Source organism: Podarcis filfolensis (genome assembly GCF_964270895.1).
Source record: "Podarcis filfolensis genome assembly, chromosome: 13".
Classification (NCBI taxonomy): Eukaryota; Metazoa; Chordata; class Lepidosauria; order Squamata; family Lacertidae; genus Podarcis; species Podarcis filfolensis.
In genome coordinates this window covers 41,495,954-41,515,279 of record NC_139615.1, presented here as the reverse complement: position 1 = coordinate 41,515,279, position 19,326 = coordinate 41,495,954, and the positions used below count along the sequence as shown (strand labels likewise).

The 19,326-nt window shown below is 44.2% G+C and overlaps 1 protein-coding gene and 1 long non-coding RNA gene across 3 annotated transcripts in view; both read left to right on the top strand.

The window, feature by feature from the left end:
• The first annotated feature begins 311 nt into the window (after positions 1 to 311).
• LOC310748195 lies at positions 312 to 3,968 on the top strand. Its single transcript, XR_014541186.1, has 2 exons — positions 312 to 1,204; positions 3,765 to 3,968. It is a non-coding gene; the product is annotated as an uncharacterized lncRNA (long non-coding RNA).
• Positions 3,969 to 7,443: 3,475 nt separating this feature from the next.
• The window catches only part of PLCD3 (phospholipase C delta 3), an 89,372-nt gene continuing 77,489 nt past the window's right edge, over positions 7,444 to 19,326 (top strand). For both annotated transcript variants that reach the window (XR_014541000.1, XM_083582769.1), the window contains exon 1: positions 7,444 to 7,780. Coding sequence is in view for 1 of the 2 variants with exons in the window: in XM_083582769.1 (XP_083438895.1) it covers positions 7,645 to 7,780 (136 nt within the window). In the remaining variant the exon portion in view is untranslated. The remainder of the gene's footprint in view (positions 7,781 to 19,326) is intronic.

Genomic DNA, 19,326 nt, shown 5'->3' with positions numbered 1-19,326 from the left:
TTTGCATATGTGGACCTGAATGAAAACTATCTACAGTATCCCCCTGCTGGCCCAGGGTGAGAACTTCAGTACATAACATGACCAACTCTTTCTTACAGAGGTTTCATTATCTTCCTTGTACACCATCACTAAATTATCTCCCCAGTTTTGGAAAAGAGCAGCACATCTGATGTCAGTGTGATGCTTGTAAAAAAATATGCCTTTGTTTCATCACAGAGGGACTTCTCGCACAATTCCCCAATGTTTGCTCTCATCCATGTCAGGCACGGAGACATTTAAAAATGATGAAGATGATGATTGATCCACTGCTGTCAATGCACACGGGGCTGACATGTAAGGAAAATAAAAGTCCTTTCAGTCTAAATTTGGACAGGGTGGGTGGGTGAGACAACAGAAAGGGAGAAACTAGGTAAAGAGCGGATGTGGGGGAAATCCACTTAGATGCACATTCATACTCCATAGAAGTGATTACATTAAATTGCAGTTTAATCTGAGATTAAAACCACAGACTTTTTTTTCATGACTGATGGACTTCCATATTATAAAGGAATAATTCCCTTAAAACGAAAGACGAGATAACCCATAGTGTAGAGAGAAATAGTCAGATCAGGGTATTGGGTCAAGGATTTATTTTGAACGGATGCATATTAACACTGATTCCCTTTATAAAAACAGACTCACACATGAACCTCTATACACAGAAGTAAGTTTACACATTGGTTGGGCAGTGTTCTCGAAGCTACCAGCATGAGTTTGACCAAACTGCAGGAGGCAGTGGAAGACAGGAGTGCCTGGCGTGCTCTGGTCCATGGGGTCACGAAGAGTCGGACACAACTAAACGACTAAACAACAACAACAACAACAACAAGTTTACACATATAATTAGATTGACTGGAACTTGGGGTTCGCTTAACACCGGAGGCAGGCTTTCAGGTTATACTAAAACTCTTCCTCAAGATTAGGTTATTAGACCTGACGTCAAAATTGCTGGAGAATCTGGCTGATGTTTACCTAGTTGCCAAGGTTTATGGGACAACCACTTTGGTCGACATGGCGACAGCCTTGGTTGAATGCAAGCACTTCATTCTGTTGTCAAGTATGATGTCACAATCAGGATAAACTCCAAGTCTTGGCTAAAGGAGAGACAAGTTAATAATCAGATCAAGGCTGGTTGAGACGGATCTTTATGCCAAGTGATGAAAGGGTTTGTTTGGGGACTATCTGGTGTTTGAGATGACACTTCCACCATCAGTTTTGCAGTAAGGTAAAGGGACCCCTGACTGTTAGGTCCAGTTGCGGACAACTCTAGGGTTACAGCGCTCATCTCGCTTTACTGGCCGAGGGAGCCGGCGTACAGCTTGCGGGTCATGTGGCCAGCATGACTAAGCCGCTTCTGGCGAACCAGAGCAGCACATGGAAACGCCGTTTACCTTCCCGCCTATTTATCTACTTGCACTTTGACATGCTTTCGAACTGCTAGGTTGGCAGGAGCAGGGACCGAGCAACGGGTCCCCGTACATACTACTACGACTACTACTACTACTACTAATATTTCTGACCGGGCACTGTTTCCGACTGCAGTATTCTGGCTATGTCTGGATGCATGGAACCTCTACCATAGCCACAGCCTTTAATTCAATTTTAAAAATAAGCATCTCTCCTCCCAGGCTTCTGCCTGCAGCCTGCTTCTGTCTCAGCTCTCTTCTCACATAGACCTTAACTTTTGTCTTTCTAACTACCACCCAGTTCAAGGATGGAGGCCAACTTATTTGTCCTCTGGCACAAAACCACTTCATTTGTTACCCTAATGACCCGTACTTAGGGGCCCTTGAATTGAATCCTCCATTAGATTTTAACCCTTGCTGGATCCAGGAATTAGAAGAGATTCAGGCATACAGGTGACCCTCCCCACACTCCTCAACTCATAATATTATTATGGCACAGCCATAAGGATTTTATGGAATACAGATTAAATGATTATCAGGTTTTGGCCTCAAGATGGCGTTGCTGCCTTGTACATACTGGAGTAATAATTATTAATACTGGATTAATAAAACACATCTACTAAAAGTGGTGTGTGTGTGTGTGTAAATCCGAATGTATGGCAAGACATGTCAGAGGTGTAGATTTTGGTGAATTTCCTTTGCAAAACAAACTCAACAACTTTTGTGTCCATATTTTCACTTTTTTAAGTATGACATGATAAAACTCGCAAAACTGATGGCGCATGGACACTATAAAAACTGGTGAGATTACCTTTTGATTGTGTCTCTAGATCTGTGTATGCTCCATACTTTTGTAATTTCCAGAATCTAGTTCTTGAAATAATTTGGCTTGTAGGGGGCAACTGAAGAGATTCATGATCTCACTAGATGCTGCTCACGTATGCTGAATCTTTATCTAACCTGTGAGATAGAGCACCATGAATGATTTAGAAGAAGAATTTGTAGAAATTGCATTTATTATCACCTGTGTGTACCTCAGGCTTCCATTTCTAAAGGGCAAGACTACATATTGCTATTATTAAGAATCCTTTTGTTTTACCCCACACTTTCCCTGTCCGTAATCCTAAACCCGGTACCCCTCCCAGTTATGACTCTTGAGACAATTTCACTGACTTTTTATTTATAACCTATGCCTACTCTAAGACGTCATGGTTCTGATGGTACCACGTAAGGTATAACTGACCTGTCTGTTATATTGGCCAGAGTGGGATGTGTTCATAGAAAAGAAAACACACAATGCTCGCAAACCTGCAGAAGGTCAATTAATTTCAAATTTTATTTGTTGCTTAGAAAATGAAGAGCAATCATTGCATAGCACTGGGAACCATCTGTCTGCAAGTAGCTACAGACTAAGATGTTGAGACATCACCTTGCCAACAAAGGTCCGTATAATTAAAGCTATGGTTTTCCCAATAGTCATGTACGGAAGTGAGAGCTGGACCATAAAGAAGGCTGATCGTCAAAGAATGGATGCTTTTGAATTATGGTGCTGGAGGAGACTCTTGAGAGTCCCATGGACTGCAAGAAGATCAAACCTCTCCATTCTGAAGGAAATCAGCCCTGAGTGCTCACTGGAAGGACAGATCCTGAAGCTGAGACTCCAATACTTTGGCCACCTCATGAGAAGAGAAGACTCTGATGTTGGGAAAGATGGAGGGCACAAGGAGAAGGGGACGACAGAGGACGAGATGGTTGGATAGTGTTCTCGAAGCTACCAGCATGAGTTTGACGAAACTGTGGGAGGCAGTGGAAGACAGGAGTGCCTGACGTGCTCTGGTCCATGGGGTCACGAAGAGTCAGACACGACTAAATGACTAAACAACAACAAGATGTTGTCAGGTGGAAAAGCACTGGAAATATATCTAAGCTTTTAGCAAGCATCTGTATATGTGGGTATAGAACTAAATATACAAGATTTCACAAATCTAAGGTAATGATTTGAAACAAAACAACAGTGCAGGGAGTTATTAGAGAGCTGTAGCTGTTAGCAAAGTGACCCTTTCCTTGAGCATCATACAAAGAACTTGAACTGCTGACAATGCAAACACAGGAGTTTCTAACCACAGACCCAGTTATGCTATTATATAGTATTTTTTGTGTCTACTTAGCAGTTTGTATATTGGACTGTGTGCCCTACATTTACAGCTTGGACAGGAGAAAGGGAATCTGATTTATTTTTAGAAATCCCAACAAATGTTCTTTCTTCCTTTTTCTTATTCATCAGAGTTAACCTGCATCTCTCTCTCTCTCTCTTTACAGTATTCAACAATCAAGAACACACATTCTTGCAGTGTAATAATAACATTGTAAGATCAGTGAACGGCTTGCTAGCACAGGTGAAAAGTATTTAAACAGCCAATTGCTGATTAAATTAATGATTTAATCTAGCCTTCCTTCTCTTGATGTGTGGGTTCATACTTTCTTATCTTCAGATTAAGGAATAAACTTGTATGCCGTATGGAAGACTTGAGCATCATTAAGTTCCTCCTCCACAGAACCTCCTGAGTACCAGATCTTTCTCTCTCTCTCTCTCTCTCACACACACACACACAAACACACACACACACACCCCAAATAAAAGAAGTGGGGGAGTTTGGCAAAAATAAAAATGGGGTTGTGTGAATTATCGTTAAAACTTGTAACCAAAACCAAATAAGGCTTTTGCAAATACTGCAATTAAGGCAGTAAAGGAAATACAGAAAATATAGGTGCTTATTTGCTAATATTAGAAGACAGAGGAGGTGAGCTTGGTTTTAAAGAGAAATAATGTAAATAGTGAGCAAAACAGAAACAAGTTGGACTGGAGGAAGAGAAATTAATTATCCAAAGATATAGACCCTATAGAATAAAGGACAGAAAGGGGTGCATGGTTTCTGTGTTGCAATGGCCCATCCACACTGTACATTTAAAGCAGTATTCCCCAATGAATTCTGGGAGTTGTAGTTTGTTAAAGGCACTGGCGAAAACTTGTTAGGAGAGCTCCCTCACAGAACTACAATTACCAGAATGGTTTAGCAATTCCTCTTTTGATGGAACTCAGAGAACTGTAGCTTTGTGAGGAGAATATGACTCTCCAAACAAACTACAGTTCCCAGAATTCATTGGGGGAGGAGCTATGATTGTTTCTGACAGTATGATACGATACTGCTTTAAATGTATAGCACAGATGGAGCCTCTGTATGTGAGACGGGGGCAAAATGGCACATGTGGTTCTGTGTTAAGTACATGTAAATTACGTACCCTGGGGCAAAAACATGTCAGGAATGTTTGTAAAATTAAGAGAAAAACGTTTCCTTCTGTGTGTACACAATTACCAAGCAAACCTTTATCAGGGTCCTCATAGTTCAGATGAGGGGTTTTCTGACCTCTCCTCCAAGACCCTCCAAGTGACCTTATTTTTCAGGGAACCGTCCCAGTTTCTGATTCGATCTGGAATGTCCCAATTTCCCTTAAAAAGGTAAAGGGACCCCTGACCGTTAGGTCCAATCGCAGACGACACTGGGGTTGCGGCGCTCATCTCGCTTTATTGGCCGAGGGAGCCGGGGTACAGCTTCCGGGTCATGTGGCCAGAATGACTAAGCCACTTCTGGCGAACCAGAGCAGCGCACGTAAACACCGTTTACCTTCCCGCTGGAGAGGTACCTATTTATCTACTTGCACTTTGAGGTGCTTTCAAACTGCTAGGTTGGCAGGAGCTGGGACTGAGCAACGGGAGCTCACCCCGTCGTGGGGATTCGAACCGACCTTCTGATCAGCAAGCCCTAGACTCTGTGGTTTAACCCACAGCGCCACCCGCGTCCCTATTTTCATCAGAGAAATGTTAGAGGGTATGGAGTTATGTTACCCCCCAAGCCAAGAAGATAAGTAACTAGACAACCTTTAGAAGGCATCTGACGGCAGCCCTGCATAGGGAAGCTTTCTAATGTTTAATGTTTTCATATATTTTGGAAGCCTCCCAGAGTGTCTGGCACAATCCCGTCAGATGGGTGGGATATAAATAACAAAATTATTATTAGTAGTATTAGTAATGAACAGGATGCCCCTATTTTCATCGGAGAAATGTTGGACGGCATGTCCTCCTTACTGGGCACCAACACAACAACTTGATGACAAGGTGAGGTCTCTTACTGCCCTAAATGGGGACACCCCACCCCCTTGCACATCCTCAGGTGCACGGCATATCCCAGACAGGACCTCCCATAGCTCTGTTGGTTAGAGCGTGGTGCTGATAACGCCAAGGTTGCAAGTTTGATCCCTGTAAGGGACAGCTGCAGGGCCGGATTTAGGTTTGATGAGGCCCTAAGCTACTGAAGGTAATGGGGCCCTTTATATGTCCAGCTGCCCTTTGTCTTTTTTTATTGTAAAAATATTTTATTGTTTATTTAACATAATTGTTACAAAATATAAGCAAACTATTACAAATACATACATACATACAAACATACATATTTCAAATAAGCACATATATATGAAAAAAGGAACAAAAGAGAAAAAGGAAAAAAATAAAGAGAAAAAAAGAAGAAAAGTTGGAAGAATTTCATGTATATTTGTCAACAACAAATTGTCACTGTTTTTTGTGTTGAATATATTCTATATGATATTCATGGACCTAACAGCCATTTGCACATAACAAAATATGCATTTTATCAAAGTAATTGTTGAACTGAAATACAATTAAGAAGAAGTATATTAATAGTGAAATACAATTAAGAAGAAGTAAGGGACGCAGGTGGCGCTGTGGGTTAAACCACAGAGCCTAGGACTTGCTGATCAGAAGGTCGGCGGTTCGAATCCCCGCAACGGGGTGAGCTCCCGTTGCTCGGTCCCAGCTCCTGCCAACCTAGCAGTTCGAAAGCACGTCAAAGTGCAAGTAGATAAATAGGTACCACTCCGGTGGAAAGGTAAATGGTATTTCTGTGCACTGCTCTGGTTCACCAGAAGCGGCTTAGTCATGCTGGCCACATGACCCGGAAGCTGTACGCCGGCTCCCTCAGCAGTAAAGCGAGATGAGCGCCACAACCCCAGAGTTGTCCGTGACTGGACCTAACGGTCAGGGGTCCCTTTACCTTTACAGTGGTACCTTGGTTTCCATACGCCTTGGTTTGCATACCTTTTGGATTACAAACACGTCAAACCCAGAAGTGCGTGTCCCGGTTTGCAACCTTTTTTTGGATTACAATACCAGCAAAGGAAGAATGGATATAAAAACTCATGGAGTATGCAGAAATGGCGAAACTTACCGGAAGAATGAGAAATCAAGATAACAAACTTTTTATAGAAGAATGGAAATGGTTTATTGAATATTTACAGATAAATTGTAAACAGATAAAAACATTGGCAGGATTATTGTAATAACCTGCAGTTTTGTAAGAGTATATATTTAAACTAAATGAGCAAATTAAGTAAATTTGGATATGCAGAAGATATTAAAAATAAGTTTAAGGAACTGCAGAAAGAGAGGGAAGGAAGTCAAGTTTTGAAATGTTAAAATGATTGTAAAATTAGTGAAATGCAGTGCTTTTTTCTGGGGGGAGCACACCCCTAAACATTTTGTGAATCTAAGTTTGGCCTCATTGAGGGGCAGTATTTCAATATAAGTGGGAAAATGAGAGTACCCCTAAACATGTTTTTTTTAGGAAAAAAGCACTGGTGAAATGTATAAACCTGAAAAGCAGACATAAAATGAGAGCCAAAGACCGAACAGATGGTTCATAAGCTCTTTAGAATGCGAGTGGGCATTATTCCACTGGAAAATGTTGACCAGGGCCAGTTCTGGGGTGACTTCTAATAGCTGTTTCGTTATTTCTAGGACACAGCCCTGGCGCGGGGCAAAGGCGACACGGATCCTCCTCGCGGCTCAGGCGGGGGAGCGCAAGAGACCGGATCCCTCCTTCCCACCGAGTGGAAGCGAGAGGGCGGAGCGCGTCGGCGTTGAAATGCGAGTCCTTCCAAGATCCGCCTCTCCAATCTGCGCGCTGCGCCCCGGAGCCCCGGAGGAGGCGCCCAGGCGCGCGGAGAGGGCGGGCTGCTTGTGGGCTGCCTGCTCCGTCTCTGCCTCGGAGAGAAGGGGGGCAAAACGAAAACAAGCGACCGAGAAGGGGCTCCGGGCCGAGACGGGAACGCGAAGTCTCTCCCGGCCATGATTTGCGGCAGGAAGAAAAAGGCGTGCGGGGAAAAGCAGCGCTGCTGCCCGCGCCAGCAGCAGCAACAACTCTCCAGCCAGCCGTGCGCAATCGTGCCCAAACTCTCCGGGCACCGCGCCTTCAAAAAACTGGGTAAGTCAGAGAAGTGAAGTGCCCGGTGGGGATTTAAAAAAAAAATAGGAGAGCTCCCCCGCTCCCGGCAAGTCTTTCCTAACTTTGCAGGTTCCTCCCGTCGGTTATTCTTTCCAAAACTCCTCCGCAATGTTTTTGCTGGACCCAATTAGCGCCCAGGGCGCAGCCCCCGCATATACATTAGCGCCAAGGCTCAGCCCCCGCATATACATATATATGTGCGGGGGCTGAGCCCTGGCGCTAATAAGGTCCAGCAAAAAACACTGTGGAGAAGTTAAATGAGTCAATATATTTATTTAGCGCTGGAGTGAGGTGGCGTCAAAGTAGACGAGAGGGCCCCTGAGCAGCTGCAGAGTGCATTTCTGTCACCGCTGAAATCGCTCCCGGTGCCCCAGCGGATAGGGGGTGTAAATTGGGGGTGGGCTTCTCTAGCGGGCAAAGGAATGTGTTTCCAGACGAACATTTCTTTCTGTCTCGACATTAAACGCCGGCTGCTTTTAGCCTGGGTGTTGCCATAACTCCAGGAACGCAGGATTTAATTTGTCTCCTTGCACAGTGCGGGACCTATTTTCCATACCGTATCAGCCTTGAGGCATGTGACCTGATTAAAAAGAACAAAGTGCTTTTTTTTTTTTTTTACTAATCTGAATGTAATTTGTACTTCGGCACAGATAATGTAATATTTGAATAATTGGTTCTTGAGTGATTCTGATTTGCCAGGTGCCTTAACCGCAAGTTGCCCTTTAGACAGTAGGAAATATTTTTTTTTGGCGGGGGGGGGGGGGGAGTGAAGAATGTAAGATTTAAGCAAATGATTGTCAAAAGTTCCTTCGGTCAGCTGCTGGGTGGCTTAATGGAAAACCTGAGTTCTTGTACTAAACCGGATTTGAGCGAAGGGGATTTAATTGCTATCCTTTGCTTTATTTGTGTGTTTTTTTGGAATCGGAATCAAATGTTTACTTTTGTCCGGGTCAACAGTAGTCTGTGAGCTTAATTCAGGTTCTCCGTGGTGTGTCTGTAAAAATACATTAAAAACCAAATGGCATCTAGCACAAGGCACAGGCAGAAGTCATATGTCAAGATCATCAGCAATTTTTAAGTGGTCATAGGGGGAAAAGGCTGGGAACCACAGAGGCATTACCAACCAGTGGGCAGCAGTAGGGTACTGTAGGCGGTGGGAAAAAGCAGTGTGTTTGTGGTCAGAAACGGCTTAGCAATGTCACTGGAATGAACCGCTGCAATAAACCTTTAAAATTTCTCAGTGTTTACCTTTAGATAACATTTTCTCTTGAGATTTGATCAGGGCACGGCACCATTTTCGCTCTAGCTGAAAGTTAAAAAGAAGAAAAAGTAATTGCTTTACTTTTTGAGTCAAATTGAGCAGTTTCGTTAAAGAAGAGGCATGGCCAAAGCTGGGAGTAGTTGGTGCTAAAATTGATTTTAGATGAAGCTACAAGACCAAGACTAAGGGACGCGGGTGGCGCTGTGCGTTAAACCACAGAGCCTAGGACTTGCCAGGTTTGCAGTGTTTGGGTTCCATGTTGTTTGAGTACAAAGGGGTTTGAGAACCAAGATACCACTGTATTTTGACACCACTAACAAGTAAGATTAGGGGCACAGGTGGCGCTGTGGGTTAAACCACAGAGCCTAGGACTTGCCGATCAGAAGGTCGGCGGTTCGAATCCCCGCGACGGGGTGAGCTCCCATTGCTCGGTCCCTGTTCCTGCCAACCTAGCAGTTTGAAAGCACGTCAAAGTGCAAGTAGATAAATAGGTACCGCTCCGGCGGGAAGGTCAACGGCGTCTCCGTGCGCTGCTCTGGTTCGCCAGAAGCGGCTTAGTCATGCTGGCCACATGACCCGGAAGCTGTACGCCGGCTCCCTTGGCCAATAAAGCGAGATGAGCGCCGCAACCCCAGAGCCGTCCGGTCAGGGATCCCTTTACCTTTACAAGACCAAGACTAGTCTTACTTGCAAGAGACCTTTTTGTAATAAATCGCTACCATGGTATCAGAAGCCCTATGTGGAGTGGAGATTGATGGATGAAATAAACATATAGGAACTCATACGTTACCTCGTTGCTAGATTTGATTTCATCCTTCAGCCCTCTCATCTTACGTATACTCTGGCTTCACTAGGGAGTTTTGGCCTGATCCAGGAGCACTACCACCTTGCGAATACATGGTAAAAGTTTTAAATATTGCATGTGTGGGTTAAAATTGGGTTCTGGGCCAGAAAAAGTTAAAGATGACAGCCCTAATGAATATATACACTTTTAAAATCACGACTTGCAATAGTCTTTAGGACTGTCTTTTAGTTGATTTATCTACGTTGAGGTAGCTTTTAACCAGCTATCTGATTACATCAAAAATCCTTTATTAAGTTCATAAATCTCTTCCCCACTTACAGGTGTTCGCTCTGTGAAAGCCTACTTCTGGTTTAATATCCAGAATTGACATTAGTCAATTAAATACGGATGTCCCTTGGAGGACATTGAAAGAAATAGGAGAAGAATTTAATATCCGCGAGCTACCACTTAGCAATAAAGGATTCTTTTCATTATTTCTTTTAAAAACCTCAGTTTCAATAGTACAAATGGATTTTTAAAATAAACTAGTGTGACCAGCGATGTGGACACTTGTTGTAGCACGGTCACTAAAGTGAACTGTTTAGTTGGTCTTAAACATTCACTTGCTTAGCTTTTCCATTTATTTACAATATGGAGATACTGACTTCCTTGCAGTTTTAAAGTACGGTAAGCACTCTGGTTGTTCAAAAGAACTATGTAAATACTGAACGTTATCATTGCTAATCCCCTGCTTAAACATTTGCTCCTGTGATCAGCAGCTGGGAATTTGATTTTTCTGTCAATTAAAGATTGCATTCCTAACAGAAATGGATATAAGACACAGTAAATGAAAACAGCCGCCCAGTTCTGCCTATTTCACACAGCTTAATTCTCTCCAGAAGTGAAAGGTCGAAATGTGGTTTTGCTAAACTCAGCTGAAGAAAGGTTCTGGGGAATATCCAGGCAAAGGGAATTCCTTGAGTATGGAATGTCTCACAATAATTAAATTGGCGATTATTATTTATATTTAAAAAAATACTGCTTAACATAATAAAAAATATCTAAGCGGTTCTTACATATAAACTGTAAACATGCAATGGTAACATTCAGTAACATTTCCTAAAAACTTTGTTGTTGTTTAGTCGTGTCCAACTCTTCGTGACCCCATGGACCAGAGCACGCCAGGCACTCCTGTCTTCCACTGCCTCCCGCAGTTTGGTCAAACTCATGCTGGTAGCTTCGAGAACACTGTCCAACCATCTTGTCCTCTGTCGTCCCCTTCGCCTTGTGCCCTCCATCTTTCCCAACATTAGGGTCTTTTCCAGGGAGTCTTCTCTTCTCCTGAGGTGGACAAAGTCTTGGAGCCTCAGCTTCACAATCTGTCCTTCCAGTGAGCACTCAGGGCTGATTTCCTTCAGAATGGAGAGGTTTGATCTTCTTGCAGTCCATGGGACTCTCAAGAATCTCCTTCAGCACCATAATTCAAAAGCATCAATTCTTTGGTGATCAGCCTTCTTTATGGTCCAGCTCTCACTTCCATACATCACTACTGGGAAAACCATAGCTTTACGGACCTTTGTCAGCAAGGTGATGTCTCTGCTTTTTAAGATGCTGTCTAGGATTGTCATTGCTTTTCTCCCAAGAAGCAGGCGTCTTTCTCCTGAGAAATCTCTATGTGGGACAAGAAGCTACAGTTAGAACTGGATATGGAACAACTGATTGGTTCAAAATTGGGAAAGAAGTATGACAAGGCTGTATATTGTCTCTCTGTTTATTTAACTTGTATGCAGAATTCCTAAAAACTAGCTACAAGTAAATGCCTATCACCTTGACCAGAAGCCAAATTCACTGTGAAGAGGCTGAGATTTTTAAAAAATCTCCTTGTGCCTAAATGATGAGTACCGCAACCCCAGAGTCGGTCACGATTGGACCTAATGGTCAGGGTTCCCTTTACCCTTTAGGCAAACTAAGGCCCAGGGGCCAGATCTGGCCCAATCGCCTTCTAAATCCGGCCCGTGGACGGTCCAGGAATCAGTGTGTTTTTACATGAGTAGAATGTGTCCTTTTATTTAAAATGCATCTCTGGGTTATTTGTGGGGAATAGGAATTCGTTCGTTTTTTTTCTCTTCAAAATATAGTGCGGCCCCCCACAAGGTCTGAGGGACATTGGACCGGCCCCCCGCTGAAAAAGTTTGCTGACCCCTGTTCTAGGGGATCTGCCCCATTTGCAGCTTTAGCAGTCCTTTGCAAAGGTGGAGGGGAGTTGTTGATTGGAATCAAATGTGCTTTCTTCCTCCATGTTCAGCAAACTCAGTCCCTGTGTGGAAGCCAGTCTAATGACAACCTGAGGACTTCTCCTGGAGCTCTGTTCTTAGGTTGCCAAATTTCCGTGGCCGCGTGAGGGTAACATGCTTGTGCAGTGGTACCTTGGTTTAAGAACAGCTTAGTTTATGAACAACTTGGATTAAGAATGCTTCAAACCTGGAAGGAGGTGTTTTGGTTTGTGAGCTTTGCCTCGGAAGCAGAACGTGTTGAGTGTGTTCCATTTGTAAATTGAGTCCCCTGCTGCTATGGGAAAGCACACCTTGGTTTCAGAACGCTTGCTTTAAGAACAGACTTCCGGAACGGATTAAGTTCATAAACCAAGGTACCACTGTACAGCCTTTGGCCTTTCCCATTGGGGGGGGGGCTTTCCTTTCAAAACAAGGAATCTTAAACCTTTTCAGACCCCAACCCAAAGATGCGTTCGACAGTTCATTTCTCAATCTTTTACCACATATTTGCATCCTTGAGAGGTCCGGAGGGTGGCAACACAAGAACGGGGCCTTCTCTGCAGTGGCTCCCCATCTGTGGAATGCTCTCCCCAAGGAAGTTCACCTGACGCCTTCGTTATACACCTTTAAGCCTCCAGGCAAAAATGTTCCTTTTTAACCAGGCTTTTGGTTGACCTAATTTACATCCTATGACCTTTTAAAATGTGGAGGGTTTTTTGGGGGGGGGCTATTGGGTTTTTGTTTTTATTTTTATTAGTTATTTTGTGGTTTTATATCTTTATTTTATTCTGTGAACTGTCCTAAGGACCCCCGCCCCGGGCATAGGGCAGTATATAAATTCAAATAATAATAATAATAATAATAATAATAATAATAATAATAATAATTGTGGTGTTTGTGCTCCTGTTGTGACCCACCTTGGATCAGACACTATCTGCTAGTGGATTCTACCCCTTGAAGACCAGTGCTTTAAACTGCCCCCACCGTATTTCCCCCCACCCTGCATAGTAGGAGTGTCTTCTAGGTATATGCCCCTTCTTCTGGGGAGACGGCAATGGACCCTCACAAATCCGCAACGACTTTGGATGTGCGTGTATTCTTAACTTGCCACTTTCATTGGACGGGGGCCATAACGTTTCACTCGAATTACATGCAGATACAAAGCATAAACTCTAGTGTCAGCTGCTTTTGCTATATACATGTAAAATAAATTGTGAGCTGTGTTTTGATATGTATTCTAATCTTGTTCATTGTTTAATCTAATTTGGGTTATGAAATCTAAACTGTGACTCACAATACTTTTGCTTGGAACTCTTCCAGCACGAAATCTTGCATAGTCTGAGCTCAATAGAAACTATTGCCGTATCTGTTTCTGGTTCTCTTAGCTGGTGCTTGGGCTTTATTTTATTTTTATCAAATTGATGCCAGTGTGATATTTTCCCAAGTAACTTTGCAAAGCATTTTTCTCCCCCTTGAGAATGTGACAGCGATTTCGCAATCCTTGCTGGGGTCGTTTGTCAATAAGTTTTTGTTCTTTTCCCTGGAACAGGAGCTGATGTAGTATTTGCCCAGCCTTCTGCTTGTAATCTCTTTTTCCGTATAGGCTTTTGGGAAGCTCACTGTGAAGGCCCCCCTCTTAATACTAGAGAAACAGTTCCAAAGCCTAGATCGCAAGATTTGGCTTTTCTGAACATTCCAGTAGAACAGGTATGCACAAACTTGCAGCTCGGCAGGTCGAACACAAGAACCCCCTAGCTATGGATGCAGACCCTCCAAGTGTCCCTATTGTCCAGGGACATCCGTAATTTAGGGAAGCTGTCCCAGTTTCTGATTTGATCCCGGAATGTCCCACTTTTCCTTAGGATGTCCCTATTTTCATTGGAGAATTGTTGAAGGGTATGGAGTCATCCAACCCGCCCCCAAGCCGCCTGAAGGCAATCCTGTATAGGGAAGGTTTTTTCATGTTTAATGTTTTATTATGTTTTTATACATGTTGGAAGTAAGGGAAACAGGTGGCGCTGTGGGTTAAACCACAGAGCCTAGGACTTGCCGATCAGAAGGTCGGCGGTTCGAATCCCCGCGACGGGGTGAGCTCCCGTTGCTCGGTCCCTGCTCCTGCCAACCTAGCAGTTCGAAAGCACATCAAAGTGCAAGTAGATAAATAGGTACCGCTCCGGCGGGAAGGTAAACGGCGTATCTGTGCGCTGCTCTGGTTTGCCAAAAGCGGCTTGGTCATGCTGGCCACGTGACCCGGAAGCTGTACGCAGGCTCCCTCAGCCAATAAAGCGAGATGAGCACCGTAACCCCAGAGTCAGTCACGACTGGACCTAATGGTCAGGGGTCCCTTTACCTTTACCTTATATATGTTGGAAATTGCCCAGAGTGGCTGCAGCAATCTAGTATGATGTGTAGGGTGTAAAGCAGAGGTCGGCAACGTGTGGCCCATGGGCCGGAAGCCCATTTAACTGGGCTAAGAGCCGCCCCAGAACCGAGCTGCCCACTTGGTGGGTCCCGGCACGCTGCGCTAAACCGGTGTGGCGCGGGGACTCTCTTCTGCGGCTCCAGAAATCACATCTGTGCATGTCTGTGGTGCCAGAAATTGGAAGTTTCCGGTGTCGCGGACATGCACAGATGCGATTTCTGGCATCGCGCTGTGCCGGCCTGGCCCACAGAGGATCTCCACGGGAGTGATCCGGCCCAGGCAAGGTAAGCCTTGCCGCCCCCTGGTATAAATAGTAAAATTGCCATTATGGAATGGGATGCCCCTATTTTCATCAGAGAAATGTTGGAGGGTATTGCTTGATGGTTGGCAATACAGTGGTATTCGTCATGTTAACCTCAGGTTAAGAACTTAATTCGTTCTGGAGGTCTGTTCTTAACCTGAAACTGTTCTCAACCTGAGGTACCACTTTAGCTAATGGGGCCTCCTGCTGCTGTTGCTGTGCCGCCGCTGCACGATTTCTGTTCTCATCCTGAAACAAAGTTCTTAACCCGAGGTACTATTTCTGGGTTAGCGGAGTCTGTAACCTGAAGCGTATGTAACCTGAGGTACCACTGTAAAGAACATATACAAACTTAACTAGATAAGACCAAGGCTCGGTCTAGGCCAGCATCCTTTTTTCAATGGTGGCTACCGAAGAACGAGAAGAACCTACGGGTTTATTGGGAGGAGAGAATAAAACAGGAGAGGGGGTGGTGCATAAAGACAGAAGGAACAGCTCCCTTGTTTTTCAGCCTCAGGCAGGCTGCAAAAAGAGGTTTGCTAGTCCCTAGTGAGACCTGCACCTGGCTGGCAAGCTTTGTTTGGTTTGATGGGTCAGAAGTTTTGCGGGCCTAAAGTACAGAGCGATTCCAATAACCAAAAGCGGTGTGGAATTTGCATTCATTTTGAAATTTGGTGCTCTGAAAGAGCTGGCATGCTTACCTGAAGTTGATATCTAGCAGATTCATTCCTCCAGGATGTGTCCCTGTGTTTTTTTCAGCGGTGGAACAATGAATATTCTGTATTCTTGCACTCGATTTCTTCTTACTTCGGCTGGGCCAAAGCGCCACTTGTAATCTCAGCGAAAGATACGTGGAGGAATGTCTTTCTCTGCAGCATCTAACAGAGCAGTCCTGTTTGCTTAGAGAAGCACTTGCTCCCAGGTTAGCGTGTGTGGATACGGTTGCAGGCTGAGTCTATGGGGCAGAGTAAGCGTAAGCAAGACGCACATGCACAAAAACACCCAGGGCCTTTGTCTGAAACAGAGCAATGGATGATTTCAAGGAAATGGCAACTCAGAGAGAACCGAACGATCTGATTTGGCAAGCAGGTTTCCCACAGAAAGTTGCGACAAATTGGAAAAGTGATAAAGTCCCTTCTAGATCAGAGTGGATTCAAAAAAATGACTGAAATCAGTGGTACCTAAGGTTACATACGCTTCAGGTTACACACGCTTCAGGTTACAGACTCTGCTAACCCAGAAATAGTGCTTCAGGTTAAGAACTTTGCTTCAGAAATTGTGCTCCGGCGGCACGGTAGCAGCAGGAGGCCCCATTAACTAAAGTGGTGCTTCAGGTTAAGAACAGTTTCAGGTTAAGAACCGACCTCTGGAACGAATTAAGTACTTAACCCGAGGTACCACTGTATGCAGAATTAGACCAGTTATCAGAAAGAATAAAAAATAAACCAAAGGAAGTATTTACCACAAAATGGGAAGTCTTTAAAAATTATTTGAAAAATAACAATGGCAGTTTGAAGTCTGTAGCAGCATTTGAATAACTTCAGTCGGAGTTTTAAATCTGATGGAAAACCTAGGATAGAATAAATAACATTAAAGCCAAAATATGCTATAATATGGCACTGAATAGCGGATGAGAAATATAAGTAAGGGGTAGACGGGAAGTCAGCTACGTAGGAAAAAGTCATTTTTATGTTAAATGTATTGTGAGCCATCTTCAATGTATTGGTGTTGTTGTTGTTTTGTATTTTTCTTTTCTTCTTTCTTTCTTAGTTGTGAGGTGATGGATATCTGTGTATCTTCATATTTTCTTTTTGTATGTGGTGTATTAAAATGAAATTAAAAATATTTAAAAATTAAAAAAAGAAAGTTGCTACGGAGAGCTTGGGAGACAGATTGGGGAATGCAATTCTGCCTCTACTTTTTGCACGTCCCTCAATGTATTGCCTGTTTCGACGGGGGGGCAGCGGCATATCCTCCCCCCAAAGCAGGTGGCCTTTCCCTGATGGTGCCGGATCTGCAATGAATCACGGGCGCCGGTCTTTTTGGTGTGCAAAATCAGCACAGGTGTGGAATAGCGAGAGAGGTTGCCCAACTTGAATGGGAAAATCACATTTAAGCTACTGCTTGGCCATCAGGTTTGTTGGGGGGCTTTGGGAAGTCATGTTGCCCCTGCCTTATCTATTTCACAGGCTTCATTGAGTGGGGAATAGGCTGTAGGCTTACCAATCTTACTTGTTAGGTAAAGGGACCCCTGACCATTAGGTCCAGTCATGACCGACTCTGGGGTTGCGGTGCTCATCTCGCTCTATGGGCCGAGGGAGCCGGCGTTTGTCCGCAGACAGCTTCCGGGTCATGTGGCCAGCATGACTAAGCCGCTTCTGGCGAACCAGAGCAGCACACGGAAACGCCGTTTACCATCCCGCCGGAGCGGTTCCTATTTATCTACTTGCACTTTGACGTGCTTTCAAACTGCTAGGTTGGCAGGAGCAGGGACCGAGCAATGGGAGCTCACCCCGTCGCGGGGATTCGAACCGCCGACCTTCTGATCGGCAAGTCCTAGGCTCAGTGGTTTAACCCACAGCGCCACCTGTGCCCCTAATCTTACTTGTTAGTGGTGTCAAAATACAGTGGTATCTTGGTTCTCAAACCCTTTTGTACTCAAACAACATGGAACCCAAACACTGCAAACCTGGAAGTAGGTGTTCCGGTTTGTGAACTTTTTTTCAGAGGCCAAACATACTCCATTTTGAGTGTTACACTTCCGTTTTGAGTGTTACGCTGAGGTCTGCCTGCTTTCGCTATTTTTGTTTTTGTTTTTGCGGATCTTTTTGTTTTGTTTTGTGACTGTGTGGAACCCAATTCAGCTACTGATTGATTGATTGTGTGACTGCAGTAGATTGTTTATTATTTTCATTTTATGAATCCATGGTCTCGTTAGATAGTAAAATTCATTTTAAATTGCTGTCTTAGGGGTTGATTATAAAAATCTGGAACGGATTAATCCATTTTGCATTACTTTCTATTGGAAAGCACACCTGGGTTTTGGAACGGACTTCCAGAATGGATTAAGTTTGAGAACCAAGGCACCACTGTACACATGAGCACAGGATGAAAGAATTGGAATCTGAGTATGGGAGATATGACGCCTCCCTCAGACTTTCCAATTCCTGTAAAAACTGTTGTCTGCCTGTAGCCCCAGTGGGGTCAAGGAAAGGGTTTTTCACAAGTGGACTATCAGTCTTGCCGCAAGAGAGGCCCTGGATGGTATGAATTGCATCTCAGTACGTTTTTGTTTGAGGAAATGCAACTAAAGGTTTTTATTGCTGCTTAAAGGTATGACCGATCTCCCTATATTCCCCCACAACTTTGCCAGCTTAGATTGGCTAGCGGTGCTAATGCATCTTTCGATGAAGTGAGTGGAGATTCACCATCTACAGTCGTACCTTGGAAGCCGAACGCCTTGGCACTCAAACGTTTTGGCTCCTGAACTCTGTAAATCCGAAAGTGAGTGTTCCGGTTTGCAAATGTTCTTTTGGAACCCAAACGTTTGGCGCGGCTTCCAGTTGGCTGCAGGAACTTCCTGCAGCCAATCGAAAGCCACGCCTTGGTTTCCAAACGTTTTGGAATTTGAATGGACTTCCCAAACGGCTTCCGTTCAGCTTCCGAGGTACAACTGTATAGCTTTCAGGATCTCTTCTGCTGTGTGCCTGCTCTGTGCTTGTGGGATGAGCTCTGGGGTTGTGTAGGTAAGATGTTTCAGGTGGAAATTAATTGTAGGGTCGGATTTGACCACCCCTATGGTATGGGACCACACCTATGGTTGTCACTGAAAAATGTATGTTTCACCTGTATTGCAAATAGCTAACAGTTCTTCCTCCACGAGGCACGAAAACGAGAACCATTGGGGAAATGGTTGCTGCGTCCCTTGTCAAGTTATCTGTACCTAAACACTTGGGTGAGTGGGTTGTGGTAATAATTAGTATCCATATTACTATTTACATTCCCGAGCACAATTCAGAGTGTTGGTGCTGAGCTTTAAAGCCCTAAATGGCCTCGGCCCAGTATACCTGAAGGAGCGTCTCCACCCCCATCGTTCAGCCCAGACATTGAGGTCCAGCTCCGAGGGCCTTCTGGTGGTTCCCTCACTGTGAGAAGCAAGGTTAGAGGGAACCAGGCTGAGGGCCTTCTCAGTGGTGGCGCCCATCCTGTGGGACGCCCTCCTGTCAAATGTCAAGGAAATAAACAACTATCTGACTTTTAAAAGACATCTGGAGGCAGCCCCGTTTAGGAAAGTTTTTAATGTTTGAAGTTTTATTCTGTTTTTGGTCCTCTGTTGGGAGCCGCCCATAGTGGCTGGGGAAACCCAGCCAGATGGGCAGAGTATTATTATTATTATTATTATTATTATTATTATTATTATTAATAATAATAATAATAGATCAAATTTATATCCCACCCTTTCTCCCCAAGTTGCACAGGATGAC